Here is a 14218-nt window from a genome sequence, read left to right as displayed (position 1 = left end):
TCAGCTCGGTCCCGAAGGGTTGTCTCACTCTGTCCGGTGTCCAGAGCACGACGGAGTGCATTACACGTTGGATATCATGCCCTCGGCTCAGCGGTAGCGATATGCGAGTCTCTCCATTTGCCTCGATGTGCGACATGGCGGTTTCTGGCAAAGGAGAAGAATGGAGGATAATAGTGAGCATAATCATGGTGCAATTGGGAACGTTCAAAAGCTTTGTAGGAGTTACGTGTTTCCGTTTCAGTAAGTAGTGTTTTTATCATACTAGAAATACATGGAAGCACATCTCATACGTCTCCCTTCATGTACGCTTGGCTGTGACCACTTTGCTTGACTGCGCGCCCAGTCACGGTGTATCAAAGAGACTTTGTCGGGAGGGGTGAATGCCTTTGGGGAATGCATACAATTCCCATTGAAAGAATAATACAACTTAGCGACAGTTTTCACAAGCCTGTCTTCAAATATAGATGCGATAACAAACGACTAATACGCAGTCATTCAGCGTCGCTGGACGGCGAGTATGCCCTTCTGCGTTTGGCGGGTCGTCCATCGCAGATGCGGTGGAACTGGTCGACAACCGCCTCGAAAGCCTGGACCATGGCCCCCTCGCTAGACATACTATCGACGTCTCCTCTTGAATCGAATCCCTGGTTCGCGAGATGGATGGCGTCCTTGCGCTGGCGCCTGGCCCAGTCCCTGGCGTTGCGGTAGGTCGCGACTGACCGGCGGCACACCTCGGGATCGCCAAGCAAGGGCAAGAAGTCGAGGAAGGTCGTGGCGTAACAGAGGTCTTCGTGATTGGCCCCCGGCTCTGGCCCTACAATGTGGCTCGCGAACAGCATCAACCCGCCCCCGTGGTACGTCGCCGCGATGGTATAGGCCTTCTGGTCGTATACGTCCGGACGGGCCGACCCGTAGCAACGCAGGCTGTGCATCGCCCTCGCGCCGAGGGCGCCGGCGTAGATGGCCTGGCATCGGGCGACACAGCCACGCAATTCGGTCTCCACGAAGAAGTTGGGCAGAATGGGGAGGTCTTTGTATGCCGAGGGGACGATGAGAGCATCGAGATCCTCACGGATGTCCAGCTGGAGGCTCTCTGGCCTCGAGCCTTGGTAGTAGCACGGCTTTGCCGGTTCGAGGCGATCGTCGGTGAGATCATCTAGGTTGTCGAAATGGAGCTTGGAATCGCTCGACAAATACGCCAAGCGATCGTCCGCATTTACGAGGGCAAGCAGGTCTGATAGTGCGTTGTCTATTGACTTTGCAGAGAAGTACTTGAAGTGGAAGTCCGACACTTCGTCGTCCGTCAAGGCAAATGAGGGGCGTGGTTCGCGCAAGGCCGCACGTATTTCGGACATGTTGGATGGCTCCGGATCTTTGGTGCCATCGGGGTATCGGTAAAGTGGCGGGTGGATGGAATGATCGATGAGGTGCTGCGGGAAGGCGACATCGTCAGGTCCGTACTTCTTGGCACTGGGCGGCATCTCGAAATCTTCTTCACTAAGTGTTGCGACGGATTCTTGGTCCATTTTGCGGCGGTATTGGTGTACCTTTGCTTTCGCGTTTCTTCTGTGACAGATGATATTGTTGGACTGGGGGATACAACACAGAAATAGGTTTCTGGATGTTCAGCATGCTCCGAGGCTGCTTGGGCTTGAGACTGTGTCTCAGCTGCCAGCAAACGCGAAAATAGGCAGCAGTCGTTGTTAGTCGGAACTTTTGCCATGGGGGTTGCATCGCGTCTAGTTGTTGGGCATGTAGCAGGCCGTCGTTGCATGGATTATGCGTGCCTGGGTCAAGAAATTGACAAGGTTGACTGCCAATTGGTTACTTGTGCGACACGGTTGGCGACTCGACACACCTGACTTCGCCGTCATCAGTGTCTGCCTGGCAGTGTCTTGGTGTACACTGCGTAGGGGAGTCATGGTGATCTTGAAAGACATACACTTCGCGCGACCTCGATGTAATGGAAATGCGTGCATGCAGTGATGTGGTTGAATTGGCTTGCTCAATAATGTCATGCTGTAAGTACAATGCTCGGTCCACTTTACTCAGTTGTCGTAGGGCTGGTAGCGTGGTAGATTTGGTGGCTCTTGCGGTTGACTCCAGGGCGGTTCAGGGCGGTTCAGGGGCCAAGGGTCCCGCTAGGTTACCAAGTTACCTACCCCGCTGCTACCCGTCCCCTGGTTCTGCCCTGGACAGAGGTACCTTTATCCGCTAACTAGGTCCAACGGGTGCCTGATGCAACAGGGATAAAGGCTAACTTCCCCTGTGGAAATCGCCTTTCACTGAGTGCTACCAGCGACGACCAGGCGTTTGCCCTGCTGCTGCCTGGACCGTCTGCAAGCAGGCCGCCGGACGTTGCAACACGTGCACACCGACCTTATGCCAATTTTCCACCATCTTTCATGCTATTCTCATACAGTGCATCACGAACGCAGAACTCTCATATTTCGGGTCCTTGCTCCATACAACCCTAGCTATGGCAGATACCGGATGCGATGACCTGGATGCCGACAATGAGATCATCGACCGCGTCGTTCAATTCGTCCAGGATCGCTTTCATGGGCTACCTATCAAGCTGACTGAGCTCGAGAAAGAGGCTGGGGTCCAGTTACATTTCAAAGCGAAACAACGATCGTACGAAGAGTTACACGAAAGGCTTGAAGCAGAATCAAGTACACACAAAGATCTGCTCACCTATTACCAAGACGAATTTCGCAAAAACTGGAGTTCGAGCACAGGCGATCTGTCCCTTCGCGCTGGAAACTCGACCATCCATGATATACAATGTCATGATCAAGTCTATCCAGATATTACTAGACGAGGAGCTCAGTCGCATTGCAGAAGAAGTCCTTTCCCTCCGGTCGCAGCGCGAGGCGATATTTTCGTACTATCACTCGCCAGATGTCGAAACGCCACGATGCGGCCAGGTCCAGTTCTGCATCAAACATGAGGGAAATACACCATTCATATTCGAGCTCAGACACAGCCAGAAGGAAGAGACGATCGACGACAAAGTCAACAAGTACGGTTCATATGGGCGCGAGCTCAGTGCTTTACTCTCGCTCGGTATCAAGTACGCCAGTCTGGAAAAGCCCCGAGCACCAGATCATATGCACAGTGCATCAGTGACCCTGTTGACCGTGGATCCCGACGATCAGTCGCAGGAGCCCGCTAATGCGGTAATACTCAACTGTCCGACACAATCCACCATACTCCGTGATGAACGCGGCTGAGCAAAGCCTGGCCTCCTCAAGGTCCCGTTCGTCCACTTCCTGCCCCCGAGGGAGCGTGCCAAGGTCATTGGCAAAGACGCACATTCGGACGAAGCAAAGGTGCTGCTAGATTTCGACACGCTTTCAGACTTTCTGAGGGAATCTGAGGAGTTCCAGAGATTACAAGACGGATGTTCACGCCCGGGGCCGCATTTACCCGGGAGTGCGGCGCAGGATGAGAATGACCAAAGCCAAGACCCATCTCGATTCGATACTTTGCAGACGGAACGGCCCCAGCAGCCGCGAGGCCCGGCGACATCGCAAGCAGTTCCGTCTGTTATGACGAGAGCCAGGACGGCCAGTCGGCTTAGGAGGTCAGCTCGGATACGTGCCATGGGCAGTAGGTAGCATTGAGATAAGAAGGGAATTTTGCTTGAATATTTCCAAATGTGCTGGATCCGGACTACACGTGATATGTCGGTGCCTTTCTTCCATTACCATGACGTTCTGCTTCAATTACCACCCCTTTTCGGGCTCGATTTCGAACCCTCCCGTCTGATTATCTATGGGACAGCCCTCTCGGCCCCCAATTCACTGACGGTATTATTGTATCATGCCATTTAGCAAATACACCGCTGTGAAGCAAGGAGTAAAGAACAACCACGTCCGCACAATACAACAGAGCATTTGTGAGTCACGGATGTTGAACGCGGCTAACACTGACGTTTGACTGAACCACAAGATTGATGATGTAGTGTAACATCGATGCAACCGCCGCAAGCAGTTGGATCAGTTGGCTCTTGTCCAGCTCCGCCACCCACTAACCCCTGACTGGTCGGATGCAACCTCCCCAGGCTTTCGTAACACCACCCCGCCACTGCAGACCTGTTGGAGCTCCCTCTTCCTCCGTCTCGTACGCGGGGGACCTTGCCTGCCATTTTCGGACATCTCTTTGAGATAGGAGAGGTATTTGGTGAAGAGGGCTTATAAAAGCTCGTTTGATCTTATAGATATACATATTCCCCGACGAAGGAGATCGCAGTCAATGCAACATTGATGAACATAATTGAAGTCACCGCCGGATCAGGGCCTCGATACGCGTCCATGAAGCTACTTATCTGCATGCGGTGAAAGCTTACCGTGTGTTGTTGGTGATTGCTTGCTCAGTGTTAGCTGCAGGCTGGCTATAGGATGTGACCTAGTTATAGCTGATTGTGCCCGTTAGTTCTGTGTGGGCCGTTCATTGGATACTAGATTATGTGCTGTCTGCAGGTGCGCAAACTCATGTGATTTCCCAGCCTACTTGGTAGTATTGAGTTGATATAACTTCATCTTGGCTCCGGTGGTCGTTCAAACCAACAACACCAGCCATGTCCCGATTGACCATGTATAAATGGCAGCTAAAATCTCCGAAATTCTTCTCGTGCCAGCTCCAACACATCAAAGCACACAAGACCATCTAAGCACACCATCATAGCATTAGCAAGCCACTGCAATCATGCGCTCCTCCATCGTCCTCGCCCTCGTCGCCTCTTTGGCCTCGGCCTTGGCACTCCCCGCCCCGCCTGTCCCGGCGCGCGTTGATCCTGCTCGCGTTGACCCGCCCCGAGCCGACCCTCCCTGAGTTGATCCTGCACGTGTCGACGACCCTCGAAGGGCACCTCCAGCTCCACCGGCTCCGGCTCGGGTTGAGCCGGACCGCACTGGGCCGCGAGCTGAGCCCGCTCGCGTCGAACCAGCTCGCGTCGAACCGGCTCGCGTCGAACCGGCTCGCGCTGGTCCGGCCCCCGAGACGCGGGTGTTCCTGCTGCGCCAATCTGCCCTCCTGCGGGCGTTTGAATATGTAAGCGGCTCATATGAAAAGCTATCATTGGATCAACCAACCACTGACGGTCTGTCGGAAGAGCCCTTTCCAGAGTCACCACCGAAGTGAGTACTCTACAAGGCACGATATGAGTTTAGAAGTTTGAGAAGTCAGGGGCAAGTCTTGGATTATAAGGTGTAGTCTCGTCATCAGAATCTACCAAAGATGGAGAACAGTAGGAGGGCGCTTAGCATGTCTAGTCATCTGGAGTTAGGTTAGTAACCAACACATTCAGCCTCGCAATTCCAGGGTTCTGGATACAATTCTGTGACTGTCGAATACGACCCTACCAAAATGGGGAACGTATAAATCACACATGTCTTACATAGCTCCATCGCTGATTCCATTGGTAGGAGAATAGGGATACGTAGGGGTCAAGGCCTCCAAGCCCGCCATGCCGACGGAGAAGGGACGCAAAGAGGATCCAGCCCGATGGTCAAGATGTGCCATAATCTCCAGGTCCCGAAACGAAACCCCGTCACGTCTCTCTGGTTATGGTGACAGAAATGAGGCAGGCCAGCGTGTGGCTTGGACTCAGGATAGCTAGTGGGAGAGTACGCCAGGCGCTCAGGGGCAATCCCAGGAGATACCCTGCTTGGCCAGGTTCGTTTCTTATTCCTGGTCGATTGGTTTGACGTGTCTGTTTACGGGAGTCGTACGCCGGAAGGCTAAGTGCGATACAAGATTAGTAAGACGGGTGTCACTTGTGGTAACCCCGTGTTGATCATCCTCGTAGTGACACAGGTGGAACCAGCTGACCGAGTCTTCACTGATATGTTGACATGGGGCATATAGGCCGGGCACAGAGAACCCTTCTTGGGCTCTTTCCGGATACCTCTAGCGTCAATCACCATCATACATTGCAACAACATCCTAGCCTTCTCCGCCGCTGCTGTAGCCAACGTCTTAGGAATCGCCATGGTCAACCCCTCTGATTCCGACGCCACCAGTCCCGCGGGGCACCTGGCTTATTGCAGCTACTACGCCGATGATGTTACCTGGAGCGTCGTCAAAAGCCTTTCGCTCTACAACAGCAACGAAGCTTGCCGCGGCATGCAGTGCACTTTTACCCAGACTTTTAACCAGGCTCAGACCAAGACCGCGTAATAACCTCATATTCGGCTGATAATGGCCGCCAGACGTGGTGGCTGGCTTTAAGCCGCTTTCCAGGGCCCAAAGTTCGCGTTGAATGCTCCCAATTTTGGGGCATAGTCCCATCCAACGCTGCCCCTGGCGTGTGACTTTTCTACCTTCCATACCATCCCCAAATTGTTCAACCCCAGTATCCCCTTGCCGAAGATAAAGCAACCAAACTTATTCAGAGCATACGCGAAAGCCCTTTGTCTGTCGTGCTTCTCTGAGAGATTCAGAGCTCTCCTTAGTTGTCCCATATTGTCGGACTTGTTCCATCCAATATACCAGCGCCCATATTGTCGCGAGGTCTGTGTCAAGGAACCTGCTAATAGCAGCTCAAAGTGCGATCACGTACAATGCTGTCCGACGCTCTGCAACTCGGCAAGGTGGGCGGTCGCCCAAGCATCATGCAAGCCATTAAAGGAATCACAGAAGGCGAACTTTCGTCGATGTATGGCCGCTGGATCAAACCCCTCGGCGACGAAGAAGTAATTTTGAAACTTGTTTTCCGGATTGGAGAAGACGCGAATATCGATCCTCCGGACTCCCTACTCGATGCATTTAAGGACGACAATCAACCAAGAAACGCACGATATATAGTCGTACACTTTCACATTTCCTGTAACGACACTGGCTCCGGCCTCTTTAATAAAGTAGCCGCAACCGCCAAAACGCCAACAAACTACATAGAAATAGAAATAGTCCTCGGTGCTCTTAATTTATGGACGAAAGATGAAATCTGTTCTGGCGTTTTTTATAAGCTTAAAATAATGGTTTTCGTTCGAGTATCGTTAATCCCGGGTATACCATGATATACAGGTGCAATACGGGGATTGACAGCATGCAACCACCTCAAGTGACTCATAGGTAGATGTGCTTAATCCGGAGTCTTCGTCATGAACCCTTGCTATGTCTTCATCTCACTTTGAAGCTCACCAGATGAGTGCTACATGTTGCAAGGCACAAATCACTTGCCAATGTACATCTTACCAGATAGAGAGTAGGTACGGTTACATCGAAGGATCGACAAGACCCGCCAACATCCCACAATTTAGGCATGCACCACGACCCAGCCGTACCAGCGTAAATCATTGGTTCAACACCGACAACGCGCAGAGAAGGATGCAGCCAACTGCATAAAGGAGAACCAACTGCATGAACACCGGCGAAACTCAAGGGCGGGGTTCAACTTGCCTCGATTGCTTGATATCATAAAGTTCAAGGGCCTCACAAACATCAGGTACCCTCACAGGCTGCAACGTTCGACCCTCATCATTGTTTGCTACTTGCCTATCTACTGTGACCCTGCCCTGAGCCGCTACTCTTTGACAATGGATCAATCCACTGGAATGGACTATGACCCAGCTACTTACTGGACCACATCGGCCAAGAATTTCCGGTCATCCGCGCGCCTTCATCTCCAGCACTTCCTCTGCCAGAGAACATTCGGCTATCTCTTAGAGAGCCACGTCCAGGACTTTGTTTCCCACTCTCAAGATGAGCGCAGTGGTCCATTGCGAGTAGCAGATCTAGGGTGCGGCAACGGCGCTTGGCTCTGTGACCTGCACGATGAGCTAGCCAAGTCTGGTGAGACACCTCCCCTTTCTCTTCCACTTTGCATCCAGCCTCTGATATCAAGCAGGTATTACTGCTCAGCTGGATGGTTACGACGTCAACGCCGCCAGCTTTCCTGCTCCGGCGTTCCTTCCGCCCTCAATCCGCCTGAAGGAACTCGACATCCTCAAGCCGCTGCCGGAGGACCTTGTCGGAGTATTTGACATCGTGCATATCCGCGCCTTTGCAAGCCTCTTGGTTGACACGGGCGTTGCACCATTACTCCCCTTCATCCACGCGATGCTGCGGCCAGGTGGATACGTGCAATGGGAAGAGATCAGGGGTGACAAGTTCATCGTTGAGGCGTCCGGTGATACACCGGGTGTCGCCTGCAATACCATTTCCCAAATCCTCCAAGCCGGGGGAAAAGCGCGCGGTTCGGACTTCACCTTCATCGACCAGCTGGATCAAGGGATAAAGAGCCATGGAGGCTTCGATGATGTACAAAAACGGGTCTTTGAGAAGCGGAGGCAGGATTATAAGGCCTGGACCGAGGATATCTTGATGGTATGGGGAGAGATTGCGGTGCATTTCCCGTTGAAGGCCGATGCTTCGAGTGCGAAGATAACCAAAGAATCATTCCTTGATCTCTACCGGAGGGCGGTGGAGGAGACAGAGCAGGGCGTGGCTGTCCATCAGGGGGTGATCGTGACGGCGGTTGGTCGCAAGGCTGCTTGAAGCCCGTACTGCCAGGTAATCTTGTGCGGGACGTATGGATATTCGGGTGAGGTAATTATTGAGTTACTTTCAAGTTTAGCAATCACTCCTTCTTGGTACAATGTAGCCTAGAGGTAACTGTGTGCGGTACATAGCGCTCGTTGGCGCTCTGCCGACCGGGCGAGAAGGGTGGCTTGTAGATGCCAACACCCATAGCATCATTCCAAACAGCTTTTCTGCCGCCGGGGCGTATGCTACTATATACATGTTGCCTTTGTACTTGTCAACCACCTTTCCTACAAGGTCACGTTCAGTCTGGCGTATTTGGGCAACCCAAAACCATCCATTCTGGAAGGAATTGCCAGATACCCACAGATCTTGAGTAAAGGAAACCCCCTCCTGTCTCCCAGTGACTCTCTCTTATAGAGATCCATGCGTCCATGATTGGGCTCCGACGATGCATTCGAAAGAAATGGGATGACCAGTCAGAGAATACCGAGACGTTGGGTAGGAGTGCGGTCGGACCATCGTACGTGACCTTAAATCAATGGATTATGAATGGCTCGGAAGGGTATAGGCTCACTCGGCGTGGGCTGGCGTATCCGTTTAAGATGGGATGGGGGTTGCGGCCGATGCCCCCTGACACCGGAATGGATACAACGGGGGTCGGGCTGAGTCACTCGGGCTGGTGGTGGGCTGCCTCCACCGACACCCACTTGAGCAAAAACAACCCACTAAAACGACGGTCAAGGAGCAGCAAGGGACTTGTTGGCGGTGATCCGGATGCATAGGTATAGTATACAGTGGAGTATAGGGAGGACCGTCGTTCCTGGGTGCAATAGAAGATAAGAAAATGGCAGAACCTTCCTCGCACCACTGACATGTCCCGGAGTAGTCTTTACTGAAATCTTCAGGGCATGGGTGTGATGGCTGCAAAGACGAAGTCGCCCCCTTGGCTCGTTTCTTCGTGTTCCTTTCGTTGCTAGGCTAGTTTCCTAGTCCCATGGGCAACGGCCCAATTTTTCTCACACCCCGGTACGTGCACCTGCTCCATGGAGGGAGGCCTATATAAAGCTCCTCGTCGTCTGCGTCGATCATTGTTTCATTTGTTTCATAACCGTATATTTCAATCTGTTGGCTAATCGTTACCCCTGATCATCAACGTCTCCGTTTACGCAACTGGAATGAAGTGTTATTATTACAAGTCTTTCAAAAGTCATGTCCGACTTATTCGACTTGGATAACGGCGAGTCGACCGCCAACAGGATCTATCAGCTAATCAGTAATGATGATGCCGTTGGAGTCCGAGTGCACATGGCGATTCACCCTGATATCAAGAAATGGATAATTGTCCGTCCCGATGGTCTAATCCACCATGCCGCCATTCCCTTTGCTGCCAGCGTTGGAAGCCTCGAGGTTCTTCGGGTCCTGATGGCAGCTGCTGGAGAGACCGACTGGGCTCCCTCGCTGTACAGAGCATGCCGCAACGGTCAGGTCAAGGTTGCGCGGTGGATACTTGACAATCACATAGACGCGGCGGCAGAGTCTCTGGGTTCAGATAGGCCGCACGGCAGTCTTCTGTTAAGTACTCTGGAAAGCTGCCCTCCTCGCCGGCTCGAAGTCTATCCAGAAGTCAAGATACCTGGACACATCTGGCGTCCACGGCAAGAGGAGGTCGTGCATCTTCTGCTCGACCGAGGCGCCAATATCCACGACAAGCGATATCGCTCATCCAACCGATTTACCGATAACGTTGAGCTTCTGAACCCCGGTTGGGATGTCCCTTTGGACTTTTCCGACCAGGACGCTCTAGATTTACTGCTCGCCCGTGATGGAAATACACAAGGCTTTAGCGGCGAATGGGGAAATCCTGGCTGGAATGCGCCTGCGCAATCGTTCGAGCCAGAGAAAGCTACCAGCCCAGACATACGGCTTGAGCCGACGGAACCAATAGAGGAAACTGCCCTGACACTTGCTTTGAGCTTTGGAAGTGGGCATCTCATCAGTCGCTTGATCGACGGGGGCTGCGATATACACGTTCAAGTTCGCCAGTTCCAAGATACCGAAGAAGGGGAGCTGACAGAAGACGTCACTCCCCTCCATCTTGCGTGTCACTACAAGAACATTGCGGGTGTCAGGTTGCTACTCCAAGCAGGGGGCAGCGACGCCAAGTCAATGATCGAAGCTCGCGACAGCAACGGAATGACACCATTCCACTGGACTACCCTTGACGCTGCTATGTTCTACCCTCAAGGAGAGGTCTGGGAGGGAGGACACCTAGCACCGTCCGACAAGATGAAGGCATGTTCGGAGCTGTTGCTTGCTTGCGATTCTACCCAACTCGACGCCCAGGACCGCTGGGGTAAAACTGCACTGCACTATGCCTCTCTGCTGGAGTCCGCGGATGTGGCCAGGTTGCTGCTGGACCGAAATGCTGATCCGAATGTCAACGATGAAGAGGGATGCACGCCACTATTTACCCTACTCTCCCGCAGCTACATGCCTTCGACCATGAATCGCCAATTGTCGCCCAATGACCTCGGTCAATTCTTTCAACATGGTGCCGAGCTCCAAGGAGTCGATGCGAATGGAAACACGCTGCTTCATCTTGCTGCTCGGTGCTGGCGTTGGAAAGGCCTGCTTCAGTGGCTGCGGCAACACAACGTACGCGCCGATATGACGAACAGCAAAAAAGGAGCTTCCACTACATATCGCAGCAAAGTGTATCCACGAGCTCAGCGACGATTACGGCGACACTTTCGTTCGGTCCAATAACGCGCTGAGAGCCCAGGACGAGATGGTGCGGATGCTGACCGAAGCTGGGGCGGGGGACGGCGACATGGACCGGCCGGACGTGGAGGGTAGGACACCTCGCCAGGCTCTCGCGTCATGTCGGAAGAGGGCGGACGAGGCCTTCAGACACGCGACGTTCAGCAGGGTATTTGCGGAGTGCGAGGAGCTCGAACATCGCCAGTTCCGGTTGGGGTACAGCAGACTGCCCACCGAGATTCAGAAGTTGGTTGAGGACGAGACGACGGTGGTGCGTGGAAGGGTCAATACGTATCATCTGCGACATCATGTAAGTATTGGTCGTGGGCATGCAAATCCGACGCGAGGGACGGGGCGGTTTCAGGTGACGTGGAATGATAAACCCCGGCGGCATGCGCGCCCTCGCGGTCGATCGCTTGAGCTGGGCGGGTCGCAGTACATATAGATGTCACTGTAATGGAACCAAGCTTCTAGGCTCTGCAATCTGAAGCGGATTGAGCCGTAGTGATACGAAGGAGGATGAATGTTGTTTTACGAAATACCTTCTAATTGAGCCCACGTGTGTGTTGAGTTTGCCCGGCCCTGTGTCACCTGCTTCTGCTGGCCTGCGCCGGTATGAGTCGAAAAACAAAATAACAAAAAAAGGAATAGATAATCAAAGTTCGACCACATGATATCACTTGCTTCTCTTTCTCTACGTTTGATCCACGTTGCTTATATTGAGAATACGCGTCCAATTTGGCACGGGATCACTCTTGCATACGTGGGAGCTGGTGGGTGGTTCAAGAGACGATTGACCTGTCTGACGTCGGCCTAAATCTGCATGTTTCCCATGACACCACTGCTTCCGCCAGCTGCCGATTCATATTATGAATTTTGGGCTAAGTAAGTAACCACCGGTAGCATAAATAGGCAACAAATCAATTGGTACCCGTCGAATCGGAATGAATAATCAAGTTGCCCACCAATTGAGTGTCCTGTATTACATTTTGCGCTTGCCACGATGAGATCTCGTGGCTTTCATTGAACCTGAGAAAAAGGAGTGACTGCGCCTAATTTTTCGTCAACCCCGCCACCCCCACCTGTCGTGTGGCTTGAAAATAGACAGAAGCTGCAGAGTGGCCGTGCACGTGCAGCCGAGACCTACCCTGTGCCTCGTGGCTGCCCGGCTACCTAGGTAGGCTAGCCAGGCCGCAAGCAGCGTTTTTGGCCTTTTGCCGCCTTGCACCCCGCCGCTACCCAAACATTGGCAGGTTGATTGGGTGACGCCAGCGTCGATTTTAATCCTGCCGTCCACTGCTATTTGCAGAAGCCTAAAGGGAAGTTGTTGCAACACCACTTTTTCTAGCCACCACCCGACCACGCTGCAACCCAACTTTGTTGACTTCTCTCCTTCTACGGCTGCAACCATCACCACGTGCGCATCTCCAGTCCTTCGTCGCTTTCGCTCCCGCGTCGATCAGCGTCTTCCGAAACGCCCGCATCCCATTTTACGTTCGTCCGATTTACAGTAAACAAACATGGCCAACGAATCTCGGTGAGTTTGGGCTGTTGACACAACCACACGCCACCTCCACCCCCGCCATCATGGACCACAACGCTGACAAGACGACGCAACCACCAGGCAAGAGCTGCTGGCATGGCTCAACAGCCTGCTCCAGCTGAACATGACCAAGGTCGAGCAGTGCGGTACTGGGTAAGTCCAACGACCCCTTTCATTTCCTCCCTCCTTGCTGCCCCTCCCCCGCAGCACCGCTTTCGCTCCCAAGTTAACCGTCGATCCTCGCCGTCTAGCGCTGCCCTGTGCCAGGTCTTTGACAGCATCTTCCTGGACATTCCCATGTCGCGCGTCAAGTTCAACGTCAACGCCGAATATGCCTACCTCCAGAACTTCAAGGTGCTGCAGAGTAAGTCCCCACTTGCCGCCACCCCTTTGCCCGACTCTCCCGACGCTTGCCGTTGCCCTTCGTATCTCCCACCAAAACACAAGTTGCCCATCTACGGGATGAGAACAGGTTCTGCTTAGTACAATCGCTGACATGATGTTCTTGCCACAGACTGCTTCGCCAAGCACCAGGTCGACAAGATCGTCCCCGTCCAACAGCTCGTGAAGTGCAAGATGCAGGACAACCTCGAGTTCCTGCAGTGGTCCAAGCGATTCTGGGACCAGTACTACCCCGGCGGTGACTACGATGCCGTCGCGCGACGAAAGGGCAGCGGCGCTCCTCCCTCTTCCGGTCCCGGCCCGAAGGCTGCGCCCAACACCGCTGCACGAAGGGGTGGCACGACGCCGTCGGGTGGTCCCAGACTCGGTGCCCGATCTGCTGGTGGCGGCGGTGCTGCGTCTGCCGCTCTGCAGGCTGAGAACACCACACTGAAGGAGACGGTCGTCGGTCTCGAGCGCGAGCGCGACTTCTACTTCAGCAAGCTCCGTGACATTGAGCTGCTGGTGCAGCAAGCCGTGGAGGAAGACCCCGAGATCGAGAAGCAAGAAGACGGTCTCGTCAAGCAGATACAGGCGATACTTTACTCTACCGAGGAGGGCTTCGAGATTCCCGCCGAAGGAGAAGCCCTGGACGACCAGGAGACGTTCTAAGCGGCTTTGCAGAAATGGGAGCCTGGTCAAGGAAGATGAGGACGTGGTAATAGTATTGGGGCGGCTGGGGGCAACCGGGCCTGGCGAGTCGCTGCCAATATGGCATAATGTAGAGAGACGCTGTACGAATGCAACACAAAAAGGGCATAAGGCGTGGACTGGTGCGGAGTCTGGCGGCGAGTGGCGTGCAATTTGGTCTACAACGAACTGTTGGGCGTATGACCTGCACCCCCAAGAAGGGGGCTTTGGCATGGCGGTCAGACGTGCTGGGGCATATTGATACCTGCTATGGTCTGGGGTCTTCTCCTACAGGCGAGAGGCCTTTTGAGTTGTAGCCTTCATGATAGAGAAAGAAACTTCCTTCTGCTA

At 53.5% G+C, this 14218-nt stretch overlaps 6 protein-coding genes across 6 annotated transcripts; 4 read left to right on the top strand and 2 right to left on the bottom strand.

Annotated features, from left to right (window-relative positions):
* Window positions 1-491: 491 nt before the first annotated feature.
* On the bottom strand, window positions 492-1526 carry PG997_001890 (uncharacterized protein; the record flags this gene model as incomplete). Its single annotated transcript, XM_066806205.1, has 1 exon — window positions 492-1526. The coding sequence occupies one exon, from the start codon at window positions 1524-1526 to the stop codon at window positions 492-494; it is 1035 nt and encodes a 344-aa protein (XP_066673501.1).
* Window positions 1527-2792: 1266 nt separating this feature from the next.
* Window positions 2793-3236, top strand: PG997_001889 (uncharacterized protein; the record flags this gene model as incomplete). The annotated part of the gene is made up of 1 exon (XM_066806204.1): window positions 2793-3236. The coding sequence occupies one exon, from the start codon at window positions 2793-2795 to the stop codon at window positions 3234-3236; it is 444 nt and encodes a 147-aa protein (XP_066673500.1).
* A 1475-nt stretch (window positions 3237-4711) lies between these two features.
* Window positions 4712-5071, bottom strand: PG997_001888 (uncharacterized protein; the record flags this gene model as incomplete). The annotated part of the gene is made up of 1 exon (XM_066806203.1): window positions 4712-5071. One exon carries the CDS (start codon window positions 5069-5071, stop codon window positions 4712-4714), a length of 360 nt encoding a protein of 119 aa, XP_066673499.1.
* Window positions 5072-7544: 2473 nt separating this feature from the next.
* Window positions 7545-8505, top strand: PG997_001887 (uncharacterized protein; the record flags this gene model as incomplete). The annotated part of the gene is made up of 2 exons (XM_066806202.1): window positions 7545-7800; window positions 7856-8505. The coding sequence occupies 2 exons, from the start codon at window positions 7545-7547 to the stop codon at window positions 8503-8505; spliced, it is 906 nt and encodes a 301-aa protein (XP_066673498.1).
* Window positions 8506-9702: 1197 nt separating this feature from the next.
* On the top strand, window positions 9703-11698 carry PG997_001886 (uncharacterized protein; the record flags this gene model as incomplete). Its single annotated transcript, XM_066806201.1, has 2 exons — window positions 9703-11148; window positions 11219-11698. 2 exons carry the CDS (start codon window positions 9703-9705, stop codon window positions 11696-11698), a joined length of 1926 nt encoding a protein of 641 aa, XP_066673497.1.
* A 1194-nt stretch (window positions 11699-12892) lies between these two features.
* On the top strand, window positions 12893-13849 carry PG997_001885 (calponin homology domain-containing protein; the record flags this gene model as incomplete). Its single annotated transcript, XM_066806200.1, has 2 exons — window positions 12893-13160; window positions 13311-13849. 2 exons carry the CDS (start codon window positions 12893-12895, stop codon window positions 13847-13849), a joined length of 807 nt encoding a protein of 268 aa, XP_066673496.1.
* Window positions 13850-14218: the final 369 nt, after the last annotated feature.

This window comes from Apiospora hydei (assembly GCF_038363865.1).
Source record: "Apiospora hydei strain CBS 114990 chromosome Unknown utg000003l_segment0_segment0, whole genome shotgun sequence".
Classification (NCBI taxonomy): Eukaryota; Fungi; Ascomycota; class Sordariomycetes; order Amphisphaeriales; family Apiosporaceae; genus Apiospora; species Apiospora hydei.
The sequence above is the reverse complement of the archived record's forward strand: the minus strand, read 5'-3'. Positions and strand labels throughout refer to the sequence as shown.